Source organism: Macrobrachium rosenbergii, chromosome 5, assembly GCF_040412425.1.
Source record: "Macrobrachium rosenbergii isolate ZJJX-2024 chromosome 5, ASM4041242v1, whole genome shotgun sequence".
In the NCBI taxonomy this organism is placed as follows: domain Eukaryota; kingdom Metazoa; phylum Arthropoda; class Malacostraca; order Decapoda; family Palaemonidae; genus Macrobrachium; species Macrobrachium rosenbergii.
Window position 1 is genome coordinate 11,520,140 of NC_089745.1, and position 22,974 is coordinate 11,543,113.

A 22,974-nucleotide genomic window follows, 5' to 3' on the forward strand; every position below is an offset into this window, starting at 1 on the left:
AAAGTCTACACAGAACCGTGTGATCTGAGGATGACTGATTTCATCAGTTAAAGATGTTGACTTGAGTTTAGAATAGAAAACAGGGTGGTTGTCTTGTCGTGAAATAATTGATACTGGTATCATTTTATATTGAAAAACAACCTCACTTGCTTTCACGCGTGCCCATAGAATTTGCCTTATATTACAGAAAAGTACTCTGGCCCAGTGAAACAGGACCCACTTAGCGAGTCCTGGGTAAAACTTGATAGAATCTTTTCACTTTTCCGATCATCTGGTTCATCTTGTACGTGGATTTTAAAACTGTACTGAGGAACTTGAGCATTCGTAAGTCTATAGACAGGTTCCGTCATCAAATGTTTAATAGCTCTAGGACAGTTTACTGGCACATTTTCTGCAAAATAACTACTATACAAGATTTTGTAACCCAAAAAAAGTCTATAGGTGATAAGGAATTGGATTCGAAATGAGAACTTCAGCAACAAAAGTCAGAATTGATATCGTGCGTGCTGCGTACCTAGAGTTTTACGGCGACCCTACTCTTAATACGCCTTGGAATATTAATATCAAGGAATTCTTTTCCCTGAAGTTATTTGGGAAAGTCCATCACTACTATTATGTGGTTTTTAAATGTTTGTCCTCGGTCGTTTTATTTATCTCCTTGAAAGAAAAGAGATATTGAAGAGGAGAGGGCAAATTATTATCACTGGGCCAGCATTCTCAATGCACAGTCATCTGCTGAATCGGAAGCCCACTTTTGAAAAGGGAGAAGCCAGGAAGAAATGAGCAAAACACTGCGAAATTAAAATTCTTTTGTGCTGTTTGTTTTCTATTGTTATTACAAAGTCACGTGGTTTTCCACAAAAATATAACCTTCTAAACTTGTGTTCTGTTTTGTCTCTCCTCTATTCACTCTTCGTCTCAGAAAGATCCGTTAAATCTGAGTTTACTCAAGCCAAACTGCCCGGAGTGTAGATTTTGTTTACATGCAAGTGCTACCGGAAACCTTATCTCGTACAAAAGTACTAAGTATGAATACATTATACAAGCAGACATCAAATTCTATTTTCAGCACATTCATCGAATATCTGGTGAATTCTTCATCGTGCTGTTAGAGAAGAAGAATGATCAACCGAAAGCGGAAAAATAGTCCTATGAAAAATGAATAAGATATATAAGAATGACAAATGAAAAGTTACACAATAAAGATTCAAATTATCACTGTCGAGCTATCAAGCAAACGGAAACACGTGGCGACAGACTATTTCTGGCGACACTTTCACTTGTGACAGTGATGCTCGAGACGATTATTCCCAGGAGCCAAAACACCTTGCTCATTTCAGCCAGCCATTTAACTCCTCCGCACTATCTCTTCAGCACGGTTGATATTATCTTGGAATATCAGGACTTACTCCTTTAGTACATGAATACATACATATAAGGAACAATGCATATGATATACACACATACACACACACACATATATATATATATACTGTATATATAATGAGCGCAAATATATGTATGTGTGTGTGTGTACTTGTATGCGTGTATATGCATATACTAGGAAATAACAAGACAGAGAGATTTGCGGGAATTTTCCCTCACATGGTTGTTCTGAATAGGAGAGGTTAAAGTGTGTATGTATATATACTGTATATATATGTATATATATATATATATATATATATATATATATATATATATATATATATATATATATATATATATATACATATACTTCACGGAATGTACGTATGTAAATTGTTTTAAACACACCATGAACAGTCTGTACCACACTTTATTAAAATGTATTAAGAGAGCAATGAAGCAGTCTAAAAAACAGCAGGTACCTGGCTTTTGAAATCGTTCACATTGCAGGTGGGTGGGACCGACTCTCTTGTGCTCCAACCAAACTGATGCGGCTGGCAACGTCACATACCTCCTTAGCCTCCGGTAACCTTGTCCTTCGTGCCAATGTCGAACGTTCTCTTACACGCTAAGACTCTCATGCACTGATTAATCTAGTTTCTCTGACTAACTGATGCTAAACAATACAATTCCGTACTGCAAGAGATTTTCTCATAACAGAGCTCCTTCGCATTTGATTTGACAGTTCCGTTAACGTCTTCAAATTCTCACATGAGACTAAAAATTTACGGTTAGTATTCGTTCAGATTTTGAAAATTTCCTATTTTGGAATTATACTAGATCTCAAACTTTGTTATTCAGTTTATTAGAGCAGGACAAGTAACTATCATTGCTTGCTATGAAATCTGTGCAATCGAAGATATTGTCAATAATATTTTTAGGAAAACAATGTGAATGTTATTGATGCTATGAATATTGGTAACCACTTAGTTCAAACCATATTTTGACACACGAGACATTTTATTTACATTACATCAGTGAAAGATAATCACATTCTGAAGCATGAAACTTTAAGTATTTTGAAACACCCTGTTATGTTTGCATCGCTAGCAGACGAAAACACGTAAGACGAAAGTGATCAGATGGTTCACTTGGGAAAGAACACGGACACGATTCTTTTCATGGCGAGCAGGTGGAGGAAAGGCCGATCTATTTAGTGCATCTTGCAGAGATACTGAATATTTCATTAGTAATCCAGTTCTGATATATTATATGCAGTGAAAAAGATATCAGTTCATCTCTCTCTCTCTCTCTCTCTCTCTCTCTCTCTCTCTCTATCATTAACTCTCTCTCTCTCTCTCTCTCTCTCTCTCTCTCTCTCTCTCTCTCTCTCAATCTTTGTGTTTTACATACATTATCGTCTTTTAGGAAATATGCAACTAATATGAAACAGGTAAGACAGCTGGCAATTTTTAAGATTTTGTAAAGGACCAACCGTCAATAAAGTAAGAAATGCCAGTAGCATCACAAGATCGACACACTTAGCAATTGGTGGACAAACTTTCTCCAGGTTATCAAAATTAGATTACTTCCGGTGAGGTAAAGGAAAGTAGGGAATTTTTGGCGTAAAAGAACAAAGGAGGCGGTTTATTTTCTTTAAAGGAAATGGAGAAAGTGAACACGATGTGAAATGGGGTTATAATCATAAACTGTTTTGATATCTAATATACGATTCGTGGTAGACTGTGTATTGTCTTTAATTTAAAGGTGAATATTTTACTTGTGAATTTCAGTTAAAGTTTTATTGAATAAGCTGAGTGGCGGTGCATATTACCTAATACTTTTGTCTGCCATGTGTCGTTGCAGCGTTTCTCTTTATAGCTACAGTTTATTTGGGATTTCTGACTTCCTTTAACATCTTATCAATAAAACTAAGATGCAGATGTTTTTCAGGTCTTACAGAGAAGAGGAAAATAATAATAACTGACCATAAGATTTATTTACACTTCTAAATGTGAAAAGAAACGATGCTTCGTCTCAGTGCAGATATGTACGGGATAATTCTAGTCCGTTTATTTCGCGTGAAGGAATTTCGACAAAGATTAAAAAAATAATTGTTTGATAAAGAACAAAATCAAAAGAGGTACCTAAATGTAGTTCCTCTGGTAAGACCCGTTTCGCCAGGCTCGTCACCTGGCCCCACCTACAGGGTCGTCTATTAACCACATTTGGATTCGGTAGTCTGGATTTACTCTTAGCAGTATTTTTAGCTCAGCTATGGTGATGATATGCATAGCATTCAAGTTTTAAATTTTTAATATTCATGTACATAGGATTAAATGCTGAACTAAATATGTATGCAGTTGGATATAAAACCTCCAAAATTATAATAAATTCTGTGACTGGCAACTGACAGCCATATCAATGTTAGTAGAAGGCGCTGCCGTGAGCCAGTACAGAGCCATCTAGTGAGTGCATATACAAGTATTACAAGTTGAGTATCCAAAAGTTGTACCTCTGCAGACTATCTTCCAACTGTAGACATCAAAAAGAAAATAAAGATTGGCAGTGGTTTGTCGTCAGTCTAGCGTGTACCACCAGTGAGTAAAGGTGTCTTGCGGTTGAATGGACTTTTAAATGATTCTTGTCGATCCAAGGTGATCCCGGATCTTAATCATGCCTGTATTTCACACGAAAACCATCGAGGGCATCTTGGAACCTGTGGCCCAGCAGGTGAAGTATTGCATATTTCTGTCATTGTTTAGAAATCGCGTGAGATAGAGAGGTTGTTGAGCCTTTGAAGTTCTGAAAAGGCGGAAATTCTGACTTCTCTCTTATGTTCTAAGAGGGCAGGGCTTATCAGTTTTCAAAAAACTGTGTCTAGGTCTGAACAATCACGATGGATAATCAGATGACATTCCCAGCTTGTAATTTCTAGGTTATAATTTTAGAATTTAAGTCACTGCCGGCACACATCGCTAAATATACCAGTCAGCTGTTTACACATGAAGGTTGCAGGTTACTTGTTTCCTCTTGTGGTCTAGTTATATATGGTTAGGCAGCAGGCTATTGTAAGAAGCGTAGGTGTACGCTATGCACTTTACCCTTACGCACATAAGAGCCAATTCACCTATTTTATTTCTTGATCAGAACGTTGGTCATGCCGTATCTGGAGTCTCTGCTATGAATAGAATGCAGACTTGTGTCAGGGGCGGGCTAGCCTAGTCTCTTCTTCAACAGACTACAGGTGTGGATGTGGTGAGGTGTACATGTAGGCTAGACGACGACAGATTCTTCTTCCATGTGGGAAAGGGGCTTAGTTTGTTAGCCTAGACAGAGCCAATGTCAATGACTTTGAACTTTTGTATCTAGAACTATCCAGCAGAACCAAGCCTCTTTCAGAAAATAGCTTAGTCAGTAGTGAAGGTAGTCAGCTTTGAAATATAATGGAATAGATTTGTACCTCACATCAGGATCAGATCCAGGATGTATTTACCCATTAATATGAGTGAATTTTATTATATGAAAAATTTAGAGCCATGAAAATTAAAGTTAACTGTAAATTTTTCATAGTATTGTAGGTCAAGTTCAGTGTTTCCTTTAAAGATTTCCCCCTCCCCTTTTTTAATATTTATTTTTTATAGAGGCCTTGCTGTGATTCTCTAGCTAACCCACTTAAAACCAAGCATGAAACACCAGCCAACCAAGAGCTGTAACACACCCCATTAGTATCATATATTAAGAGAAAAGTTTTTACTCACAATTTTGTGAACTTTTATGTAGAGTTGTTATATGATGTACCATATTCATCTATCATCAGCACTGAATTCAAGAGAAGCATTGGTTGAATGATGGCCTTTTTGAAACTTTTTCTTGATGGAAAGTTAGTGCCAGGTTCATTCATAATTGCTGTATTCGCCAGTAAATGTGGCAAGACATCGAGCTATTTTTGAATTCTGACTTTCATGTGAATGGTATCTGCATGGGTTTTTCCTCTTTCTTTCCATGAAGTGTATGATACCATTTATTATTTAATAATTTCGTCTTGTTTTTGCAATAAAGAACTTAAATATTTCTTGTTTGCACATATTTTCAGACTTTCCATATTTCCTTCCCTCGTTGTACAGCGAGACATGGGTCTTCATAGATGACATTGATTATTATTCATGGAACAAGAAAAATGAAAGTAAACACATCTTTAGACTTTATAATCCAAAATTAATTTGCTAATTTTATACCTAAATAAATTTATTAGTACTTTACCAGTAATACTTTTACTGCTCAGATTTTAACCTCAGTAGCCTATATAGAAAACCTGTTGCTGTAAATGTAAAAAAAATACTTCATGTCAAGTTCATTCAAAGAGCTACAGTAAATAGTTTGGACTTTTAAGATACATAAGACTCTACTTATAGACTTAGATGGGCAAGGTGTATGGAAGGTCGACAGGGGCAGGATCCCCCGGGCAGGTAATATCTATAACCCTAGGTTAGGTTATGTCACTTTAGAATATATATACCTGCACAATACTGTACTGTATTTTGCTTTGTTATTCATGATTGTGATTTACAAAGCTTTAGGTCAGGTTACTTCAGTACAGGCTGATGGAGTGGCATTTGCTCCCCCAGACAGGAAAAACTCAGTTTCTAATGTTAGGTCGAGATGTATTCCTGTATATTTCACCCCATGATTTATGGCACTTTAGGTGAGAGTTGGTTGTCAGGCTGAACCTTGTGGCATAGGTTAGTTTATGGTATATCTCAGAAATTGCCCTTGCCATGTCTTGTGTCATGAGCAGTAATTTTTCTTCTGATTTATCTTGTGATTCGTGTTATGTACTGTACAGTATTTTTTTACCATTTTTTTAAGTGAATCTCACAGTGTAGGTTTTCCCACACCCAGAAACCCTGGTATCCCACCAACTTCCCCAAACAATGATGGACCTAGGGTGGGGAATTATATACAAAAATACAAAAGACTAATGGTATGACAGGTCTGGATATTGCAGTAAACAGTTATTGTAAAGCATTTAGATCATAAAGAAATAATAATGTATGGGGTTAACTCAGTGTAAAACAGTATCTGGTAGTATTTTTAATTGTTGTTATTATTGTAATCACAATGGTAAGAATGATTTTTAATGAGAATTAGAAAAGAGGCTGAAGATATTTTTGGATAAGTGTTTGTTTTTATATGCAGAAGTTATTTGTTAGGTATAACCATTAAAACCTTTTTAGGTTCAGTAAATTTGTACTGAACTGTTTTGTTGGGTTGGTACTATTCAGTGCAGGGTATGCTAGTTAGATATGTATCTGGTAGTTAGAGCTATGCAAGTCAGTCAGCAAGATTCCTGCCAGATGCATACATTCAGTCATCTAGATTTCTGTTATATAGAGCTAGACATGAAGTCATCTAGTTTTCCGGTGGTTATAACTTGGGTTCAGTTGTCATGGGGTATATGCATTAATGTTAACAAATTATGCAATAATTACTTTGTCAGCTTTCTTGACATTTCTACATATCTATATATGTGTGACATTACTGTATTATGTATATGAAAACTTAAAACTTAAAGGATATGAGTATAAGTAAAGCTGTTTACCTCTGTAGAAACCTCCATGTATGGTTGTTTTTACCTTATCCCTGGACATCATATTGAATAGAAAAAGGGGATTATTGTATTTTTGTTTATGCAGCAAAATAAAGTGGACATATTTATCACATAGGCTATAATTCCTTGTTGCTTACTATTGCAATCTGAAAAAATAAATATAAAGACTTTGCAACACTTTTAGCTGCTAAAAACCACAAGTACCAGGTATGGTTCATTCCTAAACATCACAGTGTAAAAGTACAATACAGTACTTGATGATATTGGAATACGTTAATACCCAACTCCAGAAGTAGAAAATGTTAGTAAATTACTTGCATAGCTCAAGGGATATATATTAGTTTCATCCTTTTCTTCTATGTTCCATGCATCACTCTCACTGATGAACCCTTTGAAAATGGGTAATAAATCTGCATAAGATTTTCTATGGAAATAGAGGATCCAACTGTTTAAATAAAAAATGCTAATGTCTAGCATCACAAGTGAGGTGTTGGTGTGTGTTTAAAAACGTCATGACTCCATAGAGATAGCACGGTGGACGTTAGAGTTGTGCTTGCCATTGCAGTCTGTCTCCCTTGTTAAAAAAACCAGCTGTCTGTCTCGACAGGATTATTTGAACTATGTTGCAAAAAAATTGTGCTTTATTTGTAGTCTTGTTGAAGATTATAATTTTGTGTGATTAGGTGTTCATCTTACTTGGATAGTTTTAATCTTATTTTCGTTATGATTATTTGTTCATCTTACATGGGTGGTTATCATTATGTTTTGTGATTATTTGGTCATATTACATTAAATTTTTCTTCTGATTATTATAAATGAATTAGGTAATGAATGACTAGTATTCAGATGCAGAAGAGATATTTCTTGAATTATGAGTGTTTTGTGCCTTTCATTTAATGGTAGTATATGCATTGTGCAGCTTTCTAAGAGATAAATATTTTAGAATAAGTTAGTAACATTTAAGGAATATCGTTTTCATGATTCTGTATTACAGTACAGTATTTACAAGGTACAGCATTAGCTGTTGATGCGCAGCAGAGTCATTGATGTTCAACATCCCTATTATGCTCAACGTCAGTTGAACGTGTTTATGTAGGTCCAGTGTAAACACTACACTGTGTTGTCATGATTTTGCCACTTCTTAAGCCACCATACTGCTGTATTTACACTGGCAGTGTGTGCAGATCACATAGCTAGTACACTTGATGTAGTGGTCAAACTAAATTTGTAGTGTTTTCATACAGTTGAGCTTGATTGCTTAACTTCATATAGTCTCACCCTTAATTTTTCTTCTTTATATTTGCTTTATAACTTTCTTTAGGATGAGGCTTTTTTTTTTTTACTTTGTTCGGCAAATTTTCAGTTCGTAGTGTCATCAAGCTGGTTTCTTTAGCCCTTATTATAAAAGAGGAAAGCCAGAAAAAATGATGAAAGCCATTATTGCTTGAGTTCTTTAGGTACGGTACTGTCCTCGGCAAAAACAGGATCTTAAGAACTGGATTTGTTATCTACATCATCTTGGTACATTTTGTGAACATCTCAGAGCTAATGCCATTAGAAGCTGAAATTCTGTTAGTTTTTTAGTTGATTGTCATGCAACATAGATATTCAATTTGCATTAATTGCAGTACCCAAGTTATATTTTATTTTCTCAATACTCAACCCACATAATTTTGCCTCTGTGACTGTGAAGAGATTGTCTCGAATATCTGTGCTTTTTATTGATTTTGCTTGAGAAATTGGGTTTAAATCATGATCTGAAAACACTCTTTCATGTGAGTGGCGTTTTTTACAGCACTGTACTTTACTGTGTAATGGAAACTGATAAATTTTGCATGACAATACAGTATTGTATCCTTTTTTTCATTTGTGTTACCATTATCTTTAGATTGCCTGCTGCACACTTGAGGTTTTTAAAGTCTCTGTAGATGTTTGTTGAGTCTTCATGTTGAATTTGCTTTTAGAAAGTGTATTTGCCACTGGGCACTTGTTTATAAGAGAGTTTGAATTGGGGTTGCAATGGCATTGGTATTTTTTATAATTATTGTAGTTGGATTAAATTATTTGGTTTGAGGAAATTTTGAGCTCATGAATAATGTCTAGAGTAAAACTCTCTCTCTCTCTCTCTCTAGCGAATTTTGAAATATGGATATAGGTTCTTGTATTCAGACATCATTTTGTCAAAAGTGCAAGCTTACCACCAATAAAATTATTTCAGATTATTTACATCTTGATATCTGTAAAATAAAATGTAATTTGTATCCTTTTATTTATCCAGAATAACAACGATAGCCTACAAGTTTTAAAACTATGTTTAGACTTGCTGTCGTCCAGCCTGGGGCCAGTCTCTCGCACCTCTAGGCCTAACGTCCCTTTCCTGGGTTTGGGAATTGCTCTCGCAACCCTCTTATATTATGGTCATTTTCAAGGATAGGTATTTTTACAAAGTAAAGACCAGTGCAGTGTATTTAAGGATTATGTAAATATTGGGGATAAGTATTCATTGCATTTTCATTTTATTTATCACTGCTTGGCCTTGGACTCGATGAAAGTTATGAGAATGTAAATTAAAGTTCCCACTCTTTCTTCGTTTTCTTCCATAATGTATGGGGAAGAAAAGAAACGTGTTTGTAAAACTAAGATTTCTTGGGATGAAAATAGAAGAAATAAATCATGGGAATGGTTGTGAAATAGAGCCTGTCAAGAATACCAGGAAATGTTTATTTTATATTATATATATATAGTGTGTGTTTTTTTTTAGAAGTATACTGAGCTAAAGCTATTTATTTACCTATTATCATTGTGGAAGTTGCAATGATACGGGTATATAACAAATCTTTTCTACAGAACATATTAGATATTACGTTGGATAATAGCATAATAGCCCGGCCGTTTGGTGTTGTGAAATTTCTGTTTTTTTCTTTTATCATCGGAATTTTTAGAGTTAATATCTGTGCGTGATGTGTTTTTACTCTTAGTGTTATCATTGCTTCGTATTGCAAGGTGATATTTTGCATTTTTTACATTTTGGCTTTAAAATCTTGTGTGTGAGTGTGTGTCTTTGTGATTAAAGAAATAATGATTATGGTAATTATAGTTGAAGAAGGACTGAGTAGGCCATGTGGTAAAAATCTCCTGTGATGATGGGCACAGGAGTCCTTAAGTGGTAGCTACGTGAAACAAGAATTTCATTGACATCAGTAACCCAAGCCCCATGCAAGGCTGCATATACTGTACTTCCAAACTGTATACAGTTATACATTGGCAGAATTAACGGTGTTTTTTAGCTATACATACTGACGAGCTCGTATAGTGATATCGCCTCACTGCACTGCGAGTTTCACGGTATTTTTGTGACCGGTTCATTTATTCACAGCATTTGCATTCGTGGCCTAATCCTCTGCTTTAAATGTCATTCGTTACATGCTGTTTATTTATTCATAAATTCTGATGTTGTTTACTCGGATTTGTACTCACGAAGCCGAATTTTATGTAGTGGATTCCTGCTAGTTTACATATTCCTGTCTTTTGAAGGAAAATGTTCATTTGATTTCCCGTATGCCAAAAGCATCTTTGTTGACACAAATCTTATTATTTTCGTAGAGTTCAGTGCTGAATTCTTTAGTCAGTTCCCCATCGAATATTTTTTTCCTGTTTTTTCTAAGTTATCTTAAATAGGCTATGTAGGTAATAAAAAAAAAAAAAAGTTTCGGCTTTCTGTTGTATCTTCACGTTGCTTTTTCTTTTTGTCATGAAAAATTTGCTGAGAAAGTTTAGCCTATATGCCTAATGGTTTAGTAACTTCTGTAGGTAGTTATTCTTTAAAGCTTCGTCATAAATTTCTGCCCCAGACACACACACACACACACACACGCAAAATGAATTTTCTAGCTAGAGAAACACAAGATTAGCTCTAGGTCTAAGAGGGAAACGATGCATTTGAATTCTAAAGTAAATCTAGTTTATAGGTTATTTCAAGATTTCCGTGTATAATCATCCCACGACCAATTTTAAACCAAAGTTGCTATGAAGAAAGTCTAGTAGATTGTAGGTCTGAATTCTCTTTTGGCCTATATCGCAGTTGACGTAGGTGAATTAACAGTCTCTATTTTTTCCCTTTTTTAGTTTTCTTTAAAAGAAAACTATTGTGCCGGCTTTGTCTGTCCGTCCCCCCCTCAGATCTTGAAAACTAATGAGGCTAGAGGGCTGCAAATTGTAATGTTGATCATCCATCATCCAGTCATCAAACATACCAGATTACAGCCCTATAGCCTTGGTAGGTTTTATTAGTTATCAGAAAGAAAACTGTTGTGCCGGCTTTGTTTGTCCGTCCGCACGTTTTGCTTTTTTCTGTCTGCCCTCAGAACTTAAAAACTAGTGAGACTAGGGGGCTGTAAATTAGTATGCTAATCATCCACCCTCCAAGCATCAAACATACAAAATTGCAGCCCCCTAGCCTCATTAGTTTTTATTGTATTTAAGGTCAAAGTTAGCCATAATCGTGCTTCTGGCAGCGATATAGGATATGCCACCACCGGGTCGTGGTTAAAGTTTCATGGGCCGCTGCTCATACAGCATTATACCGAGACCACCGAAAGATAGATCTGTTTTTGGTGGCCTTGATTATACGCTGTAGCGGCTGTACAGAAAACTCGATTGCGCCGAAGAAACTTCGGCTCATTTTTTGCTTAAGTGTCGTTTGTGCTTGGAAGTATCACCCAGAGGCACTTATAAGATAGGTAACTCATGGTAGAAATAAAAGAAATACATCTGGATTTCTTTATAAATCAGGTTTGGATCATTCCTGGTGCTTAACGAGGGCTAAATATCATTCATGTGTATTTCAAATGTCACGGCAGATGGCAGTGCATATCTTAAACAACGATCATATGACATTTGTCAGTTTAAATACTCATCATTAACAGATAAGCCGACGCACACTTCGATATCTTTTTCTTGATTGGCCTATAATGCGTATTATTCACTGTCTTCCAGTATGCAAAGGAAATGGTACCTTACACAATGGTAAACCTATTAATTTGCATGCAAATTTAAGATGCCATCATGTAAGCCTTATACAGTACGCCGTGCACACTTCTGTTGAGCCCGATAAAGGTTGGGTATAATTATATGAGATAATGTTATAGGCTGAAAATTATACTGCCCCCGTAGGGGGCTAGCGCCGTCAGTGTACCTCATGGTGTGCACTGTAGGCATTACTTAAGGTTCTTTGCACCGTGCTTTCAGCCCCTAGCTGCAACCCCTTTCGTTCCTTTTACTGTACCTCCTTTCATATTCTCTCTCTTCCATCTTACTTTCCACCCGCTCATAACAATTGATTCATAGTGCAACTGCGAGGTTTTCCTCCTGTTACACCTTTCAAACTTTTACTGTCAATTTCCCTTTCAGCGCTGCATGACCTTATAGGTCCCAGTGCTTAGCCTTTGGCCTAAATTCTATATTCAGTTCAATGATGCTGCGTCAGAATTCAGATCATTTAGAATAGTACTGTTGAATAAGAAGAGAAATAATAATAATAATGACGATATTGCTTCGAAGTATCGTAAGTACAAAACATATATAAAATGCAAATACAATTAGGTGCCAAGTCTGTATACTAGTACGTGATTAAAGCCTTTTGCAATTGGCGAATCGTTTGTTTTGACTTAATGTCGAAATGTCATCTTGTTGATACAAGGCTTTAGATCACTGTTTATCATTGTTAGTTAATATTTTTGTACCAGGCAATTATTCTCGTTATATTTGATGATGACGACGTGATGGCAGCGCGATAAGTGACTCACAGAGGGTTTATATTTATAACCTCAAATGCATTTGTCTGCTGAAAACAATGAAATGTTTGTTGCTTCAAGCAGTTATTTTAATGTTTCCAAAAGTGACGTCGCATATAACCAAAATAGTCATTCGAAAGCACTCAGCGTAGCATTTAGGTAGCATTCATCATTTTGTGCATCGTATTAATCCGAGCATAATAAGAATAACTCAGAATCATTGCTCTATCAGTTAGGAGGAATTATTCCCAGTCGTAAAATATTTTAACCCAATTGAAATCCCTCGCGTTGCGTTCCTGGCTGAGAGGCATTGGTTTTAATTAAACATCTTGCATAATGGGAGTGGAGTGGTGCTCGTGAAATTGCCAGCCCTAAAAGGTCAAGGGTAAATGATAGAATCTGCTAGATATTAATTCAGCCCGAAGATATCTTCGACAGGGGGGAGGTAGAGGAGAGGAGAGACGGCTGTTGGAGACCGATTCGTTATCCGTCGCTCTGTCCCATTGCCTTTCTCGGTGTTGGACACGCTTCGGATTGCCTTGGGTTGTTGCTGGGAGAGGAATTTTTTTTTCTCTCTATCTCTCTCATGCTGGCTCTGTTTTTTTTTTTTTTTTCTCATGCTGGCTCTTTTTATTTTAATTTTAATCAGTATCCTGGTAGATTGCATCCAGGAGGGTTAGCTTAGCTTGTTTTGATTGTGTTTTAACTTTGGTTGCTTAATGTACATCTCACACAGACGCAAGTACAAGCTTATTATTGTCATGCCATCCAGGGCCGTATGATGCAAAAGGCCCCCGTGAAATTCCGCCACTGATGTCTGCCTAGTGCTTTATCATCCACACAAATCCAGTATCTCCACTTATCTCCAATCGCCTTCCTACGTTGCCGTCCAACTAGATCTGGGTCTTTTAACGTTTCTTCAGTTGGCACTATCACATACTATGCTCGCAGGGGTTGTCGAAATACATGTCCAAGCCATCTCCTCCTCGCTTTTCCTCATCATCTTATGTATATGGAACTTCCGTAATTTCCTTAATGTTATAATTTATAGCTGTCTTGCTAAATGACAGTTAATATTCTTTCTAAAGCCTTATTTTCAAATCAACAAAATCTTTTAGCTAATAGTTTTATTAAAATATGAGATACATGTCCTCACACGTGTATACATATACATACATACATACATACAATATATATATATATATATATATATATATATATATATATATATATATATATGTGTGTGTGTGTGTGTGTGTGTGTGTGTGTGTGTGTGTGTGTGTGAGTGGGTGGGTGGGTGTAAAACCAAGAGTACAGCTCTGAAACCCATCTTACATTCATTCACAATCTTGCGCTGTGCTTGATTCAGGTAATACTTGAATAGAGGGAGAGAATGTAATTTTCAGTATATATTATATTCCGAAATGTCTGATATTTCTGTGGAGAGATCTGAATAGCTTGAATAGCGTTCCTTAGAGGAGGAAATAAAAACTGCAGTAAAATGAAGCAAATTTCACGGGGATTGTTCGGATTTCCTATACTTCCACAAGGGGGGAGAGAGAGAGAGAGAGAGGGTGAAGGAAAAATATATAGAACTTGAAAATAGATCCGTTTTGATTTCATCATCGTATTCAGATTGATACTTTTTCAAGAACAATTTTTATTTCGTACCATAAAAGTTATTTTCTTTTTTCAACTGGACAAAAAAATATCCGGATAAAAAGTTTTATTCTGTGTTCGCATTGTAGAAGTAGATTTCTCTTGTTCAAGCACCAAAGTGCGTTGGTCGTTCTTTTATATCGTTCGTGTAGGATTCATTTGAAGATTTGGAAACCGAGGGAATTTAGCAGTTGCAGATTGAGTCGTGATGAAAAGGGACCAACGTGATTAAGCACTGGTTCTGGGAATGCGAAGGTAGCACCACCAGATGAATTATAAACAAAGCAGCGATTCTAGGAATGAGATCAACAGAGTAATGGGGTCGGTGGACAAATTGCATTGCTCTGGGGAAGATCAGTGATGAGAGATCGCAATTATCTCTTTCGAGAGGTGCAAGTAAATTCGGTCAGTCCGCACCTCTCTCTCTCTCTCTCTCTCTCTCTCTCTCTCTCTCTCTCTCTCTCTTTTTTTTTTTAGAGACAATTGCCATCTGCTTTCGTGTGTTCCTCTCCCTCTGAACCGCGCAGTTTTTGTGCAGTGACCCAGTTAATCTGGTGATCTCGTTCTCAGAATCGAAGTTTTGTTTATAATTCATGGACTTGTGCAGTACCTTCCCAGAAGCGGGGCTGGCTGAAGATTAAACTTTTTTTTTTTTTTTTTACAATTTTGAATATTGTGGGTCAAAGCTCCCGTTACAATTTCCATCTGTACACGAAGAAATACCTAAGAGTTCAGCTACGCCGAAAGTATCCCCGTATGTAAAGGACCTCGGGTTTGTATGTTAGGAGAAATGCATTTTACCTTTAAAAATGCGATTTTTAACCCCGTTAGGGGGTTAGTGCCGTCAGTGCACCTCATGTGGTGCACTGTAGGCATTACTTAATGTTCTTTGCAGCCTGCCTTCGGCCCCTAGCTGCAACCCCTTTCCTTCCTTTTACCGTGCCTCCTTTCATATTCTCTGTCTTCCATCTTACTCTCCAACCTCTTCTAACAATTGTATCATAGTGCAACTGTGAGGTTTTCCTTCTGTTACGCCTTTCAGACCTTTTTACTGTCAATTTCCATTTCAGGGCTTAATGACCTCATAGGTCCCAGTATTTGCCCTTTGGCCTAAATTCCATATTCTGTTCAATTCAATATATGTTTTTAATGTCTTTTATAGATAGGCATTATTTATATTCATGACAGTTTTTGTACTCTAAATATAGACAATTTTGGTGATATTAACCTCGTTTTACTTCGATTTCCATTTTTTTCTTTGTTGGGTAGTTTTTCGATTAATTTCATTCTCCAAAACTCAAGAATCTCATAACGCATTGCTTTCATTAAACAAAATATTACTTATCGAAGGATTTGCTTTGAAAACTTTTCTAGCAAAACACACACAAACTCGTGTTACTGGTGGTGCTACCACTTCGACAAATGATGCGCCCACCCAAGGCTTACCGCAAGAGAGAGAGAGAGAGAGAGGAAAAGGTTGGAAACTAGGTTGGACTGCGATTATGTAGCCCTCAGGGCATCTATTACTCTTCATTGGATTTGCCCCCAAGGCGCTTCAATCATCAGTGTCACCTTTGATGCCGGATTGGACTGGATATGTGTAAGAACATAAGCAGTCGTGCACACGCTTTTACTTCTTATTTTCTTCGTTACTGAACGGTTCTTCTTTAGAAGAGTTGGCTTTTGCGAGAGAGATTGCTTGCACACACATATATATACACATATACATACACATATACATATATAATATATATACAGTATATATATATGTATGTGTGTATATATATATATATATATATATATATATATATATATATATATATATATATATATATATATATATATATATATATATATATATATATATATATATATATATATATATATATATATTCACTACGCATATTCCCCGCAGATGGGAGTCTGTTACTCTTCTAGTTTTCAGAAAGTATTTACAGGGTAACTGTGGATTTTGTAGGAGTGACTGTTACATTTCCATGCATTTTATCGACGTTATTATAATATACAGGTTATCTGTGTATATTTTGTAATGGACTTGAATGAGAATACACGAAGTTTATACAAGCATCACCACAAAATAATGACGTGGGCAGTTTTAAAATAATTTTTCGATGTGAAGTATATATAGTATATATGTACGTTGTGTAAACATGCACAGCAACTAGGAGTAACACAACTCATGGTAAAGTATTCAGTTTTAGAAGAGCCATGGCAACACGTTGTGAAAACATCAAGAAAACCAGGAATCTGGGCGATGTTTCGCAATGGCTTGCAATTGTATAGATGCTTGCGCTTGTATATTTTGTTTGTCTTTAATTGTAAGATCTATTTCTTTAAAAATTAGCATTGGTTATCTACCTCTCATGCTGATTCTAGGAAGATGTCTGATTATTTATAAGTAACTTATATTCATTGTAGCCTGTCAGCTAGAGAGCAATTTCCAGAGAGATTGCAAGTGGTAGTTTTCGTAGGACTAAAGCGCCGTGTCATGTAAATCGGGTTGGTGGGACTCCGACCGCAGGGCTTCTGTTTACGGTATTAAATGTCCTGTGTCTATATCATCGGGGTCCTCCTCGTTTGCCTTAAAAGGAGGTTGTGGATGTGGATAGCCTGCCAGTGGATGACGGTGAAGAATATTGTTTACGCGGACGACGGGCCTCTCTCTCTCTCTCTCTCTCTCTCTCTCTCTCTCTCTCTCTCTCTCTCTCTCTCTCTCTCTCTCTCTCTCTCTGGACACTGTAGAAACGTATCCAGAACACAGGAGCGCATATAGCCTATGCTTATGTGCAAATGTATACATGGAATGATTCAAGTAATGGAGATCGAAATTAGGCATAAGTGCAAAATTATGATATAGGAAAAATAGTCTTGAATGGTACGTAGAATGGTTGGCGTTGCAGGTAATCAAGTATTGATTGGAGATAGTGAAGAAAAACTGCAGACACTAGTGCAAGGAATGAGAAGAAACTGCTGAGATTAAAGGAAGTACTTGCAAGAAGACAAAGTTCATAGTGAATGTTAGGTTATATTATGGTAAATGAAGAGCAGAAAGATGGGACAATAAATGTTAGAATGGTTGGTGGAAGAATGGAAACGATTGATTTGTATAGTGGGATAAATAAAACGATGATGGCAGGACGAGAGAGCTAAGCCACAGACTAGGTGAAGCAAGGATAGTAGCAGGGTTTGTATAAAGGAAAGGGAGAGGAGGGTTGGTTTGGACGTGTCTATGGAAGCAAAGATGAGAATTTATGAAGAGATTGTTGAGCCAACTCTCATTTATGGAAGGTCAGTGTGCATGTTGTATGTAAATGAAGAAAGGATTGAAGCTGTTGAAATGAATTGTTTGGGAAGTGCGTGTGGCGTAGAAAGAATTGAGTTGGAGAGAAAAGTGGAGATATTTAGCAAAGGTAGTAAAAAGGTTAGTGTGGGTGAAAGGACCGAGCATTTGTTTGAGATTGTTCGGTCACGTGGAAAGAATGGAAGATGATGGGTCGTTGGAAAGTATATTATCTGGAGGTGGAAGGATAATTACGAGGAAGTGGTAAGAGGATGGAGGCAAGCTAGACCTCGAAAATTTGTGATAGATTGGATGAAAGAAGTATTGGCGAGGAAGTGCTTCAATATCAAGAGGGTGTGCAGCATAGTGATGTATATAGCGTACAGTGTGTGTAGGGCAATTCTACACGACTTTGTTGTAGACCTGTGTATGAAGAGGCCAATGTTCTGGAAGTCTTTTTGCACGAGGGTACATCCACAAATCATCCGTAATAGTATGATTGTGGTGGTAGCGAAGTCTGATGAATTGTTTATGTTAGGGTAAACGACAATGTAGAATAAATACAATGAAAGTGCACATACACACATATATACAGTATATGTGTGTATGTGAGACTGTGTTCGCCTGAGTGTGTATGTGTACATCAAACAGAGGCAGAGAGAAATTAAAGTGAAATGTATACCGTCCCACGATCTAGACCCCTTCAGGAAATGAATCATGCACTTGGTATGTTATAACATTTAATTCAGGAAGCAGTTCAGGTTTAGGAGCTGACTGCTTACCTCTGTTTTAAAAACAAACTATTTTTCTCGGCCAGAAACTTCTGTAAATTATACTCCTCAGGTTTTCCGAGTTTTCATTCAGTTACATATCGGAGGCCAATGTCCTTTGAGTATTGCCGTGATGGCGTCACGTCTTTAATTCATTTTCTTAAGTGTAAGAACTGTTTAGTGCCCCTGGGGATTAAGATTTGCATTAAAAAAGGAATTTAATGGTAATAAATTTATTCGCTTTTATGGGCTATAGCATATAAAATTGCGATATATATATATATATATATATATATAAATTATATATATATATATATATATATATATATATATAATATATGTTGTATGTATATATTGAATATATATATATATATATATATATATATATATATATATATATATATATATATATATATATATATATATATATATATTATATGTGTAATGTGTATGTATATATATTGTATACTGTATATATACATGAAATTTTTTATCACCGTGATTTATATACATTCATGAAGCTAAAAATGTTGTTTAATCAAATTCACGCTACCTCGGGGAGACCATGGTACTGATCCATTTATCATTTATAAATTCCCTTCGGTGATCATTCCCCATCGGGGATATTCCTGAGTAGCGTGACTTTGATATTAAACAACAACATTTGTAGTTCTCTTCTATATATATATATATATATATATATATATATATATATATAAATTGTGCATACATTTCTTTATGTATATCATGCTTTATTAAACCCCGAGTCTAAGCGATGTCAGGCAGGGCAGCCGATCGAGACCACAAGTCTACCCCAAAGCCAAATCAAAAGTCCTTGAAAAGAAGGCATCGTGCTTACCCCATACAAAAATGGGAAAAAAGCACGTTAAAAGAAGAAGAAGAAGAAGAAGATGCTTTATTAAACCCCGAACCGTGCCTGATATGACTTTTATTTCGTTGTACACACTCTCTCTCTCTCTCTCTCTCTCTCTCTCTCTCTCTCTCTCTCTCTCTCTCTCTCTCTCTCTCTCTCTCTAGCATATGCAGATTTTATAGCGAAAATAATCTGTCGCTTAAAAAAGTAGCATGCATAATATCCGAATTACGTTGCCATTCTAGCTCGATTCGTCCCATAAGATTCGAAGTAACGGCGCTGAAGTGACATTAAACGAAGTGCATTAAACGAAGAAATTGGTAAAAAGTAAACAAGACTTTTTCTTTTTTTCTTTTCGCAGAGTTGACAAACTTTGTTATTAAACCAATTCGTTTTCATGGGGACGCGCTGCTGTAATCGCCGTCTTTTTCAACAGACCGATTTTAAGAAGCAGAGGCTTTGCGACCTAAGACTATTTTGAGCAACTCTTTTGTTAAAAAACTACAAAAATTGCAGTCTTGGTATTATTGACATTGATAGGCTTCAATCATGAGTTGCATACTTCAGACAGTTCTATATATATATATATATATATATATATATATATATATATATATATGTATGTATATATATATATATATATATATATATATATATATATATATATATATATATATATATATATATATAATATGTATGTGTATGTGTATGTATATATATATATATATATATATATATATATATATATATATATATATATATATATATATATATATATATACAGTATATATATATATATATGTATGTATATATATATATATATATATATATATATATATATATATATATATATATATATATATATATATGTATATATAATACTGTCTGTGGAGTATGCGACTCATGATTGAATCAGGGATAAAAATGATGCGGGAACTGCTTTGACTACAAACTGCATCAGTAACAAGATTGGTAGGGGGAACTGCTGACCACATCACAAGCAAAACTGCCGTGTTTCAGCAAACCATTTCTGTAACAGGATTGGTGTGGTATGGGAACTTTTCACTCGTCGCTGATCACATCACGGACAAAACTACAGTGATTTTGTGAACTGCATCTGTAATAGAATCACTATAGGAAGTATTCTGAATCCTTATCCAGAGCAGTAGGGACTAAACTGTTTTGACTGCGCAAAGCACATTTACAACAAAATTGTTGTAGAAGCAATTTATGCTCTCTTGCTGAGTGCATCAGGGACAGTACTGTTGTGGGATCTGCTTTGGCTCTGCAAATTGCATTTGTAATAAAACTGTTGCGGGAACCGTTTTAGCACTTGACAAAATGCTTCAGTAATTTTCTTCTCTTCAGAAAACTGAGTAAGTAACTGGTAGCTTTGATAGTTGTTGAATGTGTACTCAGCGCAGCATTTTGATCTGTTGATTTCAGTCAAATTTACTGGCTAATACCAAATTGGATCTTTAAATCAAGCTTTCACTTAGCTGCAGTAGAAGACAAGCTCATGTAAGTCAAATGTGCTTTTTGAAGACAAGCATGATGCCATTAAAGATTGCTTACCTGGTACAGGATTGAGACTGGACAAAAGATGTTACAGTATTTTGAAGCTACAAACAAAGGCTGACGACTTTTTCGTATCTTGTCGGCAACTATAAAAAAAAAAATAGTGGTGCTTTCATGGACCATCTTGGCTGACAGGAAGATGTAGATTAGTATTAATACTATTAAAAGTAAGACTAGTCACGTCGATTGAGACGGCAAAACAGATGATGCCACTTCATTCTTCGTTATTGACAGCGAGAGAGAGAGTTGAGATGGGGACTAAACTGGGACTTTGGCTTTGCCCAGAGGGATAATGAGATTACAAGATCACTCGGGTTTGCCGTTCCTTGTACCGCGCATGCGTTCTTGTCGCTGGATGGCGGATTTTATATATCACCCTCCCCCTTTCCAGCCTCTCCCCATCTTCCTCCAACGCTTTCCCTGCTCTTCTACTTTCCCCGATTTTCGGGGTGGGGTGTCTATGGTCATCGCATTAGTATTATGGGTAACTTTTATAGATGATACTTGTTGGTCTTTGTGACAGGCGTCAATTTTGAATCAGTTTTTCCTTGTTTTTCCTATTATTGACTTATTTGTCAGATATTTTCGACTGTCGGTGTCTAGCTTTCTGTAACTTTTGTGGTGGCAGAATTATACAGACAATGTACAGTTAAGCAGGTAACTTGACAGAAAAGCAGCTACTTCATTATCTACGTAAAATGACCTTGAACCGGGCTTTATCTTGGATGTAGTCTGACATGAAAATTACCAAGTCTTGCAAAGTGTTCAGGTGGTCTGTCGTGTCTTGTTTATATAGCACTGATATTAGGAGAAAAGGGGAGATAGATTTAAGAAAATGCCGATTATTGGTTGGGTAGTCAATACAGAAGAGCATGAAAACACTTGTGGTAGTCCTGTAGTTCACTGCTGCTTTTAAACACACGTATATATATATATATATATATATATATATATATATATATATATATATATATATATATATATATATATATATATATATATGAGCACCCTGGCCTTTCATTTTAAGAGAAAGGGTTTGATCCAGATGTGTCAGAAATGTATGCATATATATGGGCTATATATAGGCTATATATATATATATATATATATATATATATATATATATATATATATATATATATATATATATATATATATATATACTATACTGTATACACACATATATATATACATAGAGAGAGAGAGAGAGAGAGAGAGAGAGAGAGAGAGAGAGAGAGAGAGAGAGAGAATTGTGTTAAAGTGTGCCAGTACATAGTAAATCTTTTAGGATAAGGTTACTAGCCAAATTAGTTTTTCCACTGTGGATCGACCTACCGCTAACAAATTATCTAATGCAGTGCTGAAGTTAACAGAAGCACAATGGCTTTTTTACATGTGTATATATACTGTATACATATATATATATATATTTATATTTTTCTTGATTTTTGTGCATTTTTAAATTCAGCTCTGTCTAACCTCTTATAACCGCAGAATTCTGTGTTGGGTGAAGGGCCATCATACAAAATGTAAATAGCTTTAGGTGGGGCGATGCGGGTTCTTATTTAAATATTTATTTAATGTCTTTTTCTGAGCGCCAACGCCAGGCAGGTGTTTTCGATAAAAATTTTTTCACTTCAGTTAAAAGGTTGTTTTTCATTTCTTGAATTTTCCCTCTCTTGAAGTTTAAAGAAAATTTGTAAGTGAAATTATATCACAACAAACTAGACTGTCGTGTTTTTTTTTTTTATTGCTAAACTCAGTTATTTCAAAATACTCTCAATTGTGTTTATATAACGATGAACGAAGCCTTCCATTGCCTCACCTCATCAGTTATCTCTAGGCCAAGATTTAGGTTTTGCATGCCAAGATGCTTAAGTAAGTTTTTCGTAGCCACATTTGCTAACAGTTTATAAACACACTGTATATATATGGATGTGTGTGTGAGAGAGAGAGAGAGAGACCCCGAGAGAGACCGCGTTCAGGCTGTTCGCCTAATTATCTCTGCGAGACTTTAATTT

The 22,974-nt window shown here is 35.9% G+C and overlaps 1 protein-coding gene across 9 annotated transcripts in view; it reads left to right on the forward strand.

Moving 5' to 3' along the window:
• The first annotated feature begins 3,820 nt into the window (after nucleotides 1-3,820).
• The window catches only part of Vinc (vinculin), a 182,614-nt gene continuing 163,460 nt past the window's right edge, over nucleotides 3,821-22,974 (forward strand). For 8 of the 9 annotated variants that reach the window (XM_067103595.1, XM_067103597.1, XM_067103590.1 and 5 more), the window contains exon 1: nucleotides 3,935-4,101. In XM_067103595.1, the coding sequence (XP_066959696.1) occupies nucleotides 4,045-4,101 (57 nt within the window). In that variant the 5' untranslated portion in view covers nucleotides 3,935-4,044. Of the gene's footprint in view, nucleotides 4,102-22,974 lie in introns of all 9 variants that reach the window. The other variant, XM_067103599.1, reaches the window with a different exon arrangement.